The 14,824-nt window shown below is 38.6% G+C and overlaps 1 protein-coding gene across 1 annotated transcript in view; it reads right to left on the reverse strand.

Annotated features, from left to right (window-relative positions):
* Positions 1-14,824, reverse strand: part of LOC138826204 (inactive heparanase-2) — a 460,635-nt gene that overhangs the window by 172,520 nt on the left and 273,291 nt on the right. The window contains exon 6 of the mRNA XM_070021377.1: positions 7,017-7,064. Coding sequence (XP_069877478.1) covers positions 7,017-7,064 — 48 coding nt within the window. The remainder of the gene's footprint in view (positions 1-7,016; positions 7,065-14,824) is intronic.

Here is a 14,824-nt window from a genome sequence, read left to right on the forward strand (position 1 = left end):
ACCAGACTCCAGAAAGTCTCAGGAACTGAACATACCGGATGCCTTTGAGCATGAAGGAAGGATGGCCTGAGAGCCCTGAGATGCTCAGATTCCCACCCTCGAACTACTTCAGCAGCTTTCGGGATGTAGTCCAAGGACTCTTGCAAAGCTTTAAGACCCTTTCAGCTATCGTTGAGATTAAGACTTTTTCACATTGCTTTAAATATTACTTGGGCTTCTTGTTTTCATTATCTCAGAAGTGTCTAGCATTCTCCATAGTCACTACAACATTGGCCTTGACATTGCTCTTGACAATGAAAGGTGTGCTTATTATACATTTGTGCTTCTTAGACCTTTGTAAGGTACAGTTATGGAGGCATACACACACACACACACACACACACACACACACACACACACATATCAACTCAGTTTGTTCCCTACTGTGTTCTTACACATTATTTTCTATTCAACCTACTATAACATGTGTAATCCCATCATCATCTAGTAAATTATTATTCTGATATCCTAAAATCTTTCTTGTGTATATGAAAGCACTTGCCATGCTGCTTTGCAATAATGTTTTCAAATTATTTTAAAATTTAAACATTTAGAAAAGCATCCTAGCGGGCAGTAATTGAACTTCACTGGCTGGAAAATTACCGAGGTTAGCTGACAGATTAATAGAGGCTTATACAGCCGGTATTGCTGATTGCTCATTGAATGGAAGGTTAGTAAAGGAATCACACCAGTAGCACTTCCCAGTGATACAGAAACCAAAGATTTAGCTGTAATCATGAAGATATTAATATCTCAATAGTACAATGGTTCTTTTGCCTCAAAAAAATGCATACATCTGCTGGGCACCTGTGGCTCATGCCCATAATCTTAGTTAGCAGGAGGCAGAGACCTGAGGATAAAGCCTATGAGACTCTTAATTCCAATTAACTATCAAAAACCCAGAAGTGGGGCTATGGCTTAAGTGGTAGAGCTCCAGTTTTCAGAGTGAAAAGCTGAGCAGAGGCCCTGAGTTCAAGGCCCAGTACTGGCACACGCACGCAAGTGTGCGCGCGCGCACACACACACACACACACACACACTCACATACTTTCTCTTTCACACACACACAAACCCATATCAATTCATAAACATAGCTTTCTAAAAAAGTCTATCCAGTATCCATAGCCACCGATATTGACAAAGATCTTTTATGTGAGTATTTGAAAATAAGTATAGTGTTATATAATGAGATATAATGTGTTTGTCACTTATTTTACTCTTATGATTTGTTTAGGGAAAACGATGTTGGCATTTGGATTGACAGTCTAAAGAAAAAGTGGATAAAATGATGGCTAATTAAGCAAAAATAAGTTAGGAGCATCAAACTGTATTGATGGTCATTGTTACTTTTTATAATAAACAGGAAGTCCAGTCTCATGAGAATGACTCTGATAATAAATAATAAAATTGCCTTGGTAATAATGAATAAAAATAAACATTAAATTCCACCATTGAGTATACATTTTAAAATATTCCATATAATTAAATGGGATATATTATTCATACTTGCTTCATAGCAAAGTATAGTTAGTATCTCAAGATTAACCACTGTAAAACTGAATTGGACATTTTTTATTTTTGTTCAGTCATGGGGTTTGAACTCTTGGCCTGAATGCTGTCCCTGAGCTCTTTAGCTCAAGGCAAGCACTTTATCACTTGAGCCACAGCACCACTTCTGGTCTTCTGGTGGTTAATTGGAGATCAGAGTCTCACGAACTTTCCCGTCTGGGCTGGCTTTGAACTGCAATCCTCAGATCTCAGCCTCCTGAGTAGTTAGGATTATAGGAGTGAGCCACCAGTGCCTGGCTGAATTGGACATTTTAAATGGAAAAAAATTATTTGGAAGAGCCCCTGGAGGAGTTGGGGAGGTTTGGGGGGGGGGGAAGGGATAGTAGGGGAAAAACAAAGGAGGTGGTAACAATGCTCTATAGGAAATGTACTCATTACCTTACTCATGGGCTGGAATACCTTACTCATGTAACTGTAACCCCTCTGTACAGTATCTTTACAATAAAAAAAATACTAAAAAAAAGAAAAAAGAAAAAAGAAAATGGATGGATAGATTTGGGTATTTAGAAGATGTTTTTATTTATATGCACAAAAGTAATTTGGAATTCACAGTATTTTTCAAGAGTGAAGAGTCATGAGATGAAAGAATTAGTGAATGACTTTCTGTATGGCTCGGAATCTGCTTCATTTTGAACAAAATCAGAGCAGTTAGTGATTGAGCTAGAGCCACAGGTGTGGTTAAGGAAAACCATACCTAAAAGTAAAGCATTCTAAGCAACAAGACTAACAGCCCTATCCATCAGATTCTAGAAGATTTATACTCCCAAGTGGGAGGAAAGAAAATTCCTTTCTGAAACAACAGAATTGTTCAAGAGAAAAGGCCAACAGATATAAGAGTTAGAGGTGTGTTAATGATCTAGCCATGTCACCTATGCAGATCTGTACAGGTTGATCCATGAAAAACAATCCAACCAGCTTTTTATGTCTCTCTTTTAAAATAAGAGTAGTGACTCATAGGTCATCAGAAAGTCAGGGAGAATACACACACACACACACACACACACACACACACACACACACACACACACACACACGTTTATGGATTGCAATGGTGGCATCTATAGATCCATTTTATAAAACATATATAATATCTATCAACATATGTATGTTTATATATAAATAGTATGAAGAAACTATAAATAACAGTAATAAAGAGACATAGTATTAGAAAATGGAAGAAAGGGCTGAATGGAGAAAAGACATAAAGTAAAACCAAAATTGATATCTGCAGAAATAAAAAGAGAGGATACTGTAGGAAAAAGGAAGAGAATGGAAAAAAAAGAATATTTTGAGTAATTTTTTAAAAATGAGTTTTGGCTCATGCCTGTAATCTTAGCTACTCAGGAGACTAAGATCTGAGGACCAAGGTTCAAAACCAACCCAGGGAGGAAAATGTGAAGCTCTTACTTTCAATTCAACAGTAAAAAGCTGGAAGAGGAGATGGGGTTCAAGTGTTAAGCTCATATACGTTAGAAAAGAATGTATAAAAATGTCCATTAGTTCAAAATGAATATTTCTTAGTATTCTACCTTAGTCCTAATATGGCTTTTTAGTTATATACTTTTCCAATATTTTTTTCAGTGATTCCTCTAGAAATACAATTTTCAGCCCTGCCAGAGTCTTAGAGTAAATATTGTCTGCTTCATGGAAATGAACCTTGCAGTATAATTTCAGGTACTGCTTTCTCCCTTCTTCATCCTTTACAATATTTTTTTCCTTATGATATTTGTGCCATATATTTTACCTCTATATATTGTAAAGCCTGCGATACAATATATGTTTTTATTAATCCATTGTTATTTAAAGAGGAAAAAATCATGTTTTATATTTGACCACAAGTTTACCATTTCCAATGCTCTTTGTTATTTAAAAAAATATCCAAGTTTCCTTCTGGTATTAGTACCTTTCTGTCAGAAGTACTCCCTTAGCATTTCATGTATCACGAATCAACTGGCATTCATTGATCAAAAGCATCTTTATTTCATTTTTAAAGAGTACTTTGCTGGCACAATATTGTTCATCCATCTATAAAGAATGAAATCCTGTCATTTGTGGCAGCACGGATGAGCTTGGAGGATAATTTGTTAAGTGACACCAGTCATAAATCAGTCATAGAAAGAAAAACACCACATTTTCCCCCTTACACTGGGAGCTACAAAAGTTGATCTTATAGAAGTCAGGAGTGGAATCATGCTCACAGACATACTTAGAGTTCTAATTCACGACTATTTCCTATGTAACCACTCAATATTGACATTTTGCCCTTAATGGTTTGATTATTTACAGTAACTTCTTTAAAAATCCTGACCAGTTAATTCTCATGTTTGGATCAATGATTACTTATTCCCCTGGTGATGAGCCATTTTTCTTTCTTTTCAGGTCTAGTAACGATTTAGTGTTCTGGAAATGTAGGTAATATACAATAAGGACATAAGCATATTGGTTCTGGAACTCACAGGAGGCTGAAGGAATCCCCTCACATTTTAGGTACATCTGTATGGGTTCTATTTTCGTCTTAGTCCTGGCAGACAATGTACACTTAAGGTACAACTCCTTTAGGCATCACTGGAGGAAACAAAGTGTTTGTGAAGTCACACTCAATGTGTAGGATTAATATCCAATCTCTGTCTCTCTTATGACAGAGAGCACCTGAAATCTCTATTCACTTTTGTCTTTTTCCAAGCTTCTAGCTGTTGCTTCCCAACAGGCTCTCTGGAATCTCCTGGTAAATATATGGATTTCAGGGATCAAAGAGTCAAGGGAGGTAAGTATACATGCATGTTTGGCACTTTTTTCCCCCATGTGGTTCCCCTTTCTGAGATTTCTGCCCTGAAATCCCAGTGTCTGACCCCTTCTTATACCCAATGCCAATATAGTCACGTATGTTGTGTTCTAAGTACCTGATACTGCATGGATTGTTGGGTAACCCCAGTGAAAAAGTTATATAAAAGCAGCCCCCACTCACTACTTTTCTTTCAAGGATTGATAATGTTTCTTTAGTTTCTATCTCCCTTTGGTCGCTCAACAATGTTTGTGTTATAAAATGAATGTATAGACATCACCACTGCAATTAGAGGAGGGGAATTCTGATATTAGCTCCTCCACTATACTTGTCATTAGAACTTCATCTCCCTACTTCTTGCTGGGTTTTCTGCATGACTTGATGGGCAGAACCAATGATCCAATCGTATATTCTGTTCCTCTGAATAAAACAAATCCAAGAGCATGAGCTTCTATACAATCATTGAACCACAGAGATTTGATTTCCTTTATGTTGTATTTTTAAAGAAATGTCTACCTCAGCATTTCTCAGGGTTGGAGAAACAGGACATTGTCTCTGCTTTGCATTGAGTCCTCTTAGCTAGGATTTCCTGGGAGTCTTCCAGACTATCCAAGTCTTGAATGAAAATGGATAAATGGTAGATTCCAGGTGCAACTCATCCCCGAATGAGTGCTGATCCAAAAGAAACACAACCCTCTTCCTGCGTTGGGAAGTATTTTTGGCATAGGTGCAAATATGTGATGATCATCTAGAGACATGGTCAATGATTTTTAGTAGCCAATAAATAAAATGTGTTTATTAAAATGTATTTCTCCATTATATTAAAAAAAACCTACTAGGCTCATTTTATTCCATTTGTGCCAGAGAAAGTGCTTGAAGATAGAAAAAAAAAATCTTTCTCTGATCTTTCCCTGTCAGCCATGGTAATTGAAGCCATATATTCTTAGCCAGTAATTTTCTTACTCTGATCTCATGATCTCTCCTTACAAATCCTATAAATTCTTCAGATTTTAACATTTCTGCAACATTATCCACATAGTCTTTGGTCCGAGTGCTGAGGTAGAATTTCAGTTAAAGGATATTGTCTTGTTAAAGCGATAAAAGTTAAAGTGATAAAGCCCTTACAGCGAGAGAGAGACCCAACCCCATGTCCAGAAATTTGGCATTTCTGTTGTTGTCTTTGGATTTTCTACAACTTCCTAAAGCTGTAGGAAAACAGAAATAAAAGCAGTGTCTGTCTGACTTGATGGTTCTGAAGGTCAGGTCTGGTAAGGCAGATATAAAGTTGGAGAGAAGTTTCTGGAACATTGTTATTATGATGATCATGGATTTCTCCACAGGGAACTCCTAATGTACAATCACCTTAGTAAGTACCTGGAGAACTGAAGAAGTGCCACTCTAGAGAAACCAAAGTTCAAAAACAAGTGATAAGAAAAAGGAACTGTGAGTTATTATAAGTGCCATAAAATAACAAAGAGCTAGGAAAAAGAATAAAATGGGCACGTCAGTTTTAGTGTACAACGGTACCTGCCTGGTATCCCCAGATACAGGGGAAGCACAATGGCTGGGCATAGTGGCACATGACTGTCATCCCCCGTGACATGAAGAAACACAGCAGGACTACAGCCCAGGCCAGCCCAGGCATCAAATGAAATCCTACTTGACAATGAACCAACACACACAAAAGGGGGCTGGCTAGAGGCATGGCTCAAGTTTGTGGAGCATCTGCCTCACAAACCTAAGTCTTCAAAGTTCAGTTCCCACCCAGTACTGCCAAATGTAAGGAACAAAAATCAAACAACATCTACTTCTTTCTCCTTCATGCCTGTCAACGATCTCCAATGGATAGTATGACTGACTTAAACCAGAGGTCAGACAAGATCGTGTAGGCACTGAACAGGAAGGGCTAGGGTAACTAAAGGCTAGCAAGGTACAAAAGCTGGTCCAATATTGTGACCCAATAGTGGCCATCCTGGCCCAAACACCATAAAAAGCCTAAAAGAGTATTTAAGTTTACATATCAGAGAATTATCCTGGCAAGTCAAGCTACCGTTGGGCTAACAGAAGCTTGTCTCTGGAGTGCTGAGGTTTATCGCCTCTCTTGAGTCGCCTCATTCTCTCCATAGTTTCTGTTTTTTAACCTGCTTCATATTAGTGAATAGCTTGGTGCTAATTAACACCACAGCTGTTGAATAAAATGTCTCTATTTTCACATGATATATGGAGCAATTAAAACTACTTCCTCCCTTAAGCAAGGAAATTTATTCCCAAGGGAAAAGCCTGAGGAGACAAGGTGGCAAGCTTCGACTTCCCTCACCTTTCCCTCGTGACAGATGAGCTCAAGAGTACATAATAGTCCAGATCGCTAAAATGTGTCAGTGGAGTTTCTTTGTTTATTTGTGTGTGTGGGGGGGGTTTGTTTTGAAAAATAACAACATAAAATTATAGTGCTGTGACACAGCATATGCTATAGCAACAAGTTTGGTGTTAATTTTCAATGTTTTCTTTTTCATGAAGGATAAAGGATAGCTTATTAAATGCCAGCTCTAAACTTGGTGACCTCTCATTATCTCTGGCTTCAAAGCAGCTGATAATAAAGTAAGAGCAAAAAATGATGAATACCTACTGTTGCCAGGTAACTGCATCCACCGTGCTCCCTGCCACCTTCATGAATCTGCAAGGAACAGAGAACAAAAGGTAGGGCCACATAAAGTAAACCACATCCCCTGGGTCCAAAGACAAACCAAGACCTAGAACTGGCCCATCTTCCAGCAGCTATGTTCTCTCTGAGAATCTACAGCCACAATCGTGAAAAGAGCCTAGGACAACAGTCAACCCCTTCCATCTTCCCAAGCCAAGCCCCAAAACAATGGCTCTTGTGTTGATTTTTCTATAATCAAAATTTATCAGTACCAGAGTCTAAGAACTCTGGTCTCTACTAAGAAATAAATGAACAGCAACATCTCCCAAGAAAGTACTACAATGGATGCCTTTGAAATCTGCAGTCCTCTGTCCTTAAAGAAAGCGGGGGAGGGGGAATCAACATTTACTTATTTACTAATTTATCTATTACTTATTTACAAATTTATCTATTGGTGATACTGAGGTTTGAGTTCAGGGCCTCGTGATTACTAGCTGACACTCTTTATCACTTGAACCACACACTCAACTGTTTTGTACTGGTTTGTTTCATCTATCTACTTTCCTGTCTGCCCATCTACATATCTATGTATCTATCATCTATCTATCATCTATCTACCTGAAAGCTACTTTCCATGAGGCAAGCAAAGACAGTCTAATTCCAAAATCAAAACCAACATTAACTTTGAATTTTTGTCTTGTGACACTATTGTTTTTATCAGAAAATGATCCGTGTCTTAAGCCCTTTCTTTTCTTGTTTGTGTCCTCTCACAAACTGGTGCTCTTCACAGCTTATTTGTAAGACAACGTGCTGAATGCAGATATCCAAAGGAAGACTCACAGGAGACTGACACGTAGACACATTGCTGTGTGCTGTGCTACTGTTAAAAGCTGACTGCTATGGGATCACAGTTGTGAGAGGATGTAGCTCTACTTTGTATGATGTTAGAAGACTTACAGTCTCAGAAAAACTTCCTAACATACATAAAACTGAATGCTGCATTGAAAGGAGAGTAAAATTTTCACCCTGAGAAGCAAAACAGGATGAATCAAGGTGAGCTGTGGGGTGGCTGGATGTCAAGCCAGTATAGGACATCAGGCTGGCCAGATCTCTAAATGCTATCCTGAGATGCTAAGAAATCCAGCCTTTATCCATGTATCCCTTTGCGTAACAAAGAGGCGACAAAATACTACAAAATAGTGCTAGGTCATCCATCTTGATTTGTTGGAATTTTTCTGTGTTTAAACATAAACATAACCCAAAATGTCAGGACTGGATCTGAGTTTTAGCAAGACTGGCTGGTGATGCAGAGTTGGAAGGCTTTGAATACTGCTGCTCTGTTAGAGGAAAGGATTGTTGGTTTCCACTCCAGCAGAGGACTTCTAGTGTTATTGTGGCTGAGTTTAAGTTAATTCTCCTGAATATGCCTTAAAGAATTAGAAGGAAAGAGCCATAGGGAAAGACAAAAAAAAACCCAAACCCATAATGTGTATTGGAAACTAGAATCTAGAACTTCATGATAGTCTAATGTTCATATGCATTGGAGAGTTTGTTCTGCTATAAAAGTTAACTAAATCCTTAAGTAATCTTCCATTATCAAAAGTAATGCCAAAAATGAATAGGACAATGACAGAGTTTGTGATGTTTAAATTGTTAATTACTGTATCCCATAACTGTCAAAAATTCCTAAGATCTATATTGACATGAAAATGTTCAATTCATAAATAGGATATTAGATACTTTACATAGAAGCACTTTAAAATCAAATGTTTTAAAATCAAAAGACCTATCAAGATCATGTAGAGAAAAAAACCAATTATCTTTCCTCGGCTAATTTATGGATTTAATGAAATTATAATTAGAAATCCTAGAAGGTATACTTGGAACATTAAAAAAATCATGGCAATCTTTATCTGGAAGGAGCTAAGAGAATTAAGAAAAACTGAACTAATGAATGAACATTTATTCAGTCTATCATATATTAAAGTATCCCATAAAAGTTGTAATCACTAAACCATTCGTAGCTCAGGAATCAGAAAGAAAACCTATTGAACAGAATAATTTTTCTACAATTATGTCTAAAAGTTTATCACATGAGAAGGAATTTAGTGCATGAGAAACTTAAGCTTTTTAACATGGTGCTGTGGGAATTTGTCTCTGTCAAGAAAGTAAAGCCAGGTCTTCACCAAATACCTTATTTTGTCTAAAAACTCAACTAGCAAAATACATCCTAGTTTTGTCATAGCTTTAAAACTATTTCAAACATAGAATGTTTAATAGTTATAAACATTTATCATAGTATCATCATGGTAACTTTAATAGAATAATCAAAGCAGTAAAAAAGTTGTTTTAGCTAACTTTAAGTAAGCACCTTTATTAAATATGTTAAATATTAAATAAAGTGAAAATTGCTTTAAAAACTGCATTCTTTCTTTAAAATTTTTTTAAGACAGGGCCTTACTATATAGCCTAGGATAGCAGGGTTTTGAATTCCAGCTCCTGCTTCAGCCTCTACCTCCTGAGGACTGGATTACAGCATGCACCACCACATGGATCTTTTTTCCTCTCTTGGCAAAATGATGAGACTAAGAACTTAGAAGCATTTCTACACTTCATCTGAGGGGAAAAATCAAATGTCAAATCATGTCAAATAAAATATGTATTTCTGGATAACCAAGAACACCTTTATTTTTTGAAAATCATGATTGGAACAAATACCGTTTGTTTCCAGTAGGAGATACCTCTACACACACACACACACACACACGCACACACACACACACACACACACACACACACACACACACACACATACACACACACACACACACACACACACACACACGGAAATAAAGGGAAGCTGACCACAGAAATAACACCACAGAAGAAACTGATTAGACAAAATTCCATAGCCAGTAAGGTTGAGGGCGCCCCCACAACTCCATGTCCCTTCCCTGAAAATCAGGGCTTCTGTCTCTAGATCATTTCTAGACTCTGCTTTTATGTACCTATTGGCACTGTGAAAGACATCAAGTCCAAGAAGATCCTAGTTTTCTCAGTTCTTCTTGATGCATTCTTCCCCTTTTGGATCTGCCTGTGTCTCAGAAAACAGGCCCAAGTTACAGAGATGCCTCATTTCCACACACACGGACATCTCAGCCACAGGAACATTGGGGCTGGGGTAACACACTCTCAAGAGTGGTGCTGTCCAGCCTGAAACACCTTCTCAGAGGACCTTTATGTTTAATCTGTGGAATTATCTGAAGATTTCCAACCCATTTCCAGGCTGATCTCTCAATTTAATCCATGAATAATGCCAGTTGAAGATAACCCAGTGTGTAGATACTGACAACAAAGAAACATTTTGTTATTCCAACATTGGCTGTTTCTATTTCTGATTTATGATGACAGAAATGTGGGTTACGGTCTCAGAGGAGGAGAATCATTTTCCTTCACGTTCACCTCCAGCTGTGCAAAGAAGGGTAACAAGAGGGAAAGGAACTGAGTCCTACCTCAAAGGAAGTTAGCCAGTACCACGCAGACTTTTCAGTCCTGGGGGTTCTTTCCTACAGAGGCAATCTGCTGCTGTAGGAAAGAACAAAACATACCTTTGGTTCTAAGAGCTCTTTTCCTTCCCTTGGGGACTCCAAAGCCTAGAGACCTTTGCTTTGTCATCCATCCACCTGCACGCACTGATGATGAATCTGCCATAGTGCTGCTTCTTTTCTCCCAGGGCCTATCATAACTCTCTCATAATAAGGACCATCGTTATGCATGGTCTTTGGGGTTTGATTTTCATTTCTGGATTACAAAAGACAAGCCTAGAAATTGGTTTCTGAATTTTGTTCCCAGGAAAGAGGGTAAATCCTTCACAGGGATGCTGGATGTCTAACTGAGTGCATACTTCTATAATAGTACTGCATCCTGACCTTTCTAGCTCACAAAAAGAAGCTTTGGTTATATAACTGGCATTAAGAAGATGTAAAAACTGTTCTTTTTGAAGCCTAGGGAGTCTGGGTACTGGTGGCTCATGCCTATAATCTATAATCCTAGATACTTAGGAGGCTATATTCTGAAGATCACTATTAGAAGATAGCTGTGGCAGGAAAGCCTGTGAGACTTTTATCTCCAATTAAGCACTGAAAAAAGCTGGAGCTGTGGCTCAAGTGGCAGAGTGCTAACCTTAAGCCAAACACACACACACACACACACACACACACACACACACACACACACACACACACACACACACACACAAACACCTCAGAGACAGTGTCCAGACACTGAGTTCAAGCCCCAGGATTCATGGGGGGGGGGTGAACTAGAAACATTTTTATCATGGGTTACCATAAACCAAGTTGAATTCTAGAAGAACAGCAAATGTAGACATCTTCCATGTAGCCCAAAGCCATTCAGCTTTCTCATGGCTAATTATACACACACACACACACACACACACACACACACACACACACACACACACACACACACACACTTAGGATACAAGGTGCTACATCAAAAAAACAGAAATATTGGAATCTCTCCCTTTTCTCTGTCCCTCATTCCTGTCTCTTTCTCCCCTTCCCACCCTACTTATATACAACATTTATATATGCTGATAAATAGCATAGCTATTTGTGAAGCCTCTGCATAGGCTCCTCTTTGAGGGCTTATAGTTCCCTTTATTTGATAAACTTCTATCTACTGATTTGAGATGCATGTGACTTCCCCAACCAATTTCTCTTGTTAAGTTATATTGACAAGATTTATTTTATTTATTTATTATTAAGGAAAAAACACCTACCACGTCCTCACTGACAGGCAGTTTACATGTTTTACAACCCTGTAAGTTTGGTATTGTCACTTTTATTTCATAGTTAGTTACAGAACTAGCTCGAGACCACCCACACAGTACCTTGCACAACCAGGATTCAAACCCAGTTCTGACTCTAAGCTTTTTATTCTCACCATGCAGAAATGGGAGATGTGCTCTGCATGACGCTGCTGCTTCTTTTCTTGAGCCTCTGCAGATACTGGGAATATCTCACTACCCCCTCATGTGTCTGGGAATTGGCCTTAGACTCTTTCTCAAGAGAGAGTGCCAAGCATTGTTACCTGGAACTGGCTCCCAAGATGAAGCCAATTTGCTGCCAGTGGGGAGCTGGAGGAGAAAAGACTATAGGAAAATGTCTGGAACCAGACAGAGCCACATGTGAAAGACTAACAAATACAGGAGGAGCAGATAGGGTTGCTTGACTAGAATGGAGGGAGGAGGAGAATAGGGAAAGATGAGGGATGTTGAAATACAGCTGGAAGGCTCTGGCTGGAGCTGGAAGGGACTGGCTAGAATATTATGATAGGCATGGCTCGACAATCCAAAATGCTGCTGAGGAAGTTGTAAAGACTTGGATTCAAGCAAAGAAGGCTTATAACTGACTCACTCGGTATGATTTTCTCTGGCGGTGGAGTCTGGTGAGAAGGAGGAACAATGCAGCAGGATGTCATTATGAATTTCACACAGAAAAACAAACTTTCTAAAAGCCAAAGCTGACTTTATGAGAGTAAATGCCATGGGCCTCTGGTAAAGGAGGGTTCTACTTTATTTTGTAGCTTAGTTGAGAGCCAAAGATTAAGAAGAGCAGCACCACAGAGTATAGATCGATAATGAGCCCGGGAGTAAGATAGGTACCTAATCTGGCACATGGCAGATCAGCTTACTAACTGTATGACCTTGGGTAAGTTGCTTAACTTTCTTGAAGCATGTCCTATGGAGAGAACAGAACCTACTTCCCAAAGAAGTTGCAAGCAGTACCAAGGGAATACACGTGAGAGATTAAGGGCAGTGCGGGGGAAACTGCTGGCACTAAATAAATGAGTTTTCTCTTCCTGGTTTTGGCTTGTGAGTTTATCATATGTTCACTTCCCATTCTGTGATCTAGAAAGTAAACGTAAAAACTGCTCTACTTATAATGCAAGGTAGTGATTGTCCGTACTTTAAGGCACAAAGAATCACCTGGTATTTTTGTTCTTTAGTTGAAAATGGCAATGAGTGGGTCCCATCCCTGCACAGTCTGGTCCATCAGGCTTGAGTTGGATCTTAAGAACCATACTGCATTTTAAGACTCCTGCCGGGTGCATCTAATTCAGGAAGATCCTATGCCACACCTCTGGCAAATTCTGACCTTAGCAGTACGCACAGAGAATGCTCTTGGAAGAGAAAGTATGATCATGAGAAAAGAAGAGGGAAGAAAATGCACAAGAAGAAAGTGAAGAGGAATATTTCCCAAGACCTTTTGGCTTGTAAAGTGTCAAGTCTATGTTTCAGAATGCCACCCTCTTTTTCCAGTGTTCTTTCTCAGTCCCATCCCAGACTGATTTTTCTGATGTCTGAAGCAGAGAGAAACATCTTCAATAATAGTAATAACTCTTAAGCCTGAGATTGGGCAAGGAATTATGCTGCTTGTCCAGCCAGCAAAGAAATTGGTGCCAGGCTAAATAAATAAATACAAAGAAAATGTAGAAGTAATGATTGTTAACACAATTCTCAGCTAGGGGCATGAGCCAATGCTTTTCCATTAATGAGCATGAAACAGCTTTAGTCTAAGAAGAACACATTCTTCTCTTTGCCTATAGTTTGGTGAAGTCATATAACACTTTCATAGTTGAAATAAAACAGAACAATTATTAGGACTAACGCTGTGATAATTACTGCATGCACCAAATTGTCCCCAGCTGCACAGCTTTCCTCTCCAAGCAAGGATGTGGCAGAAGCAAGTTTCTAGGCAGAAAGTAGATGTGTGATTCCCCCCATTATACTGACATATTCAAGCTAAGATTTCCAGTTTCTTTCCTCCCTCAGTTCTCGGATCTGGTTAGAAGCCTAGATCCACGTGTTATGCAATAACATATAAATAAAACCTGTCTTTAGGGAAAGGTAAAAGGAGAGAGTATTGGGAGAGGGAAGACTGTCTTTTCCATCTTTAAAATACATCTGTTCTTGGAAGTGGAGATGTAGCTCTAGTGGTGGAGTGCTTAAAGGAGAAAAAGCTAAGCAAAAGTGCAAAGCACGAGTTCAAGCCCCAGTACTGGCACACACCAAAATGACATCCGTTCTTTACAAATGTGGCTGTTGTTTCTTTGGCTGTGCTAGGCATTGTGCTAAGCACTTTATATTAATTGCTTACTTTGTTTTCACAACACCCCTAAGAAAAGGGTAATTTCACCAGCCCAGTTTTACAGATGAGGAGACTGAGACTTTTCTTCAAAATCATCTAAACAGTGGTTAACCTGGGTCTCATCTAGCTCCGTAAGTGCATGTTCTTCACCATCCTGCCATACTGATTTTCTACAAGGACTGCTGTTAGGGAGTGAGAAATATTCATTGGGGAAGTTTTTCTGTGTTCTAAACTATCTCAAAATTTGAAAAGGTGTCATGATTATTTCAACAAATGTATGGACCACAGTATTTCTCAAAGTTTCTTGGCCATGGAACATGTTATTTTTATTTTTTATTTTTTGCTGTCCATATAATGTTGATATCTCATAGTACAGTAAGTGCTACTATAAGACATTTGTACCAAGAGTGCAGCAAATTCTATATTTTGAAGTTCAGAGGCTTCTCCTCATTTATTATTCCACTGGTTAGAGAGTGGATTGTGAAGGCCTAGATCTAAGCATGAGAATGTCAGTTCTTCTATATTTTTTCTCCTCTCCCCTTTGAACTTCTTTTTTTCTGTCAACATTCCCTTTATTTTTACACTGTCAAGACTGGAGATGTTTTCATTATTTTCTGT

The sequence above is a fragment of the Dipodomys merriami genome, unplaced genomic scaffold, assembly GCF_024711535.1.
Source record: "Dipodomys merriami isolate MVZ:Mamm:240054 unplaced genomic scaffold, mDipMer1.0.p SCAF_14, whole genome shotgun sequence".
Taxonomy (NCBI): Eukaryota; Metazoa; Chordata; class Mammalia; order Rodentia; family Heteromyidae; genus Dipodomys; species Dipodomys merriami.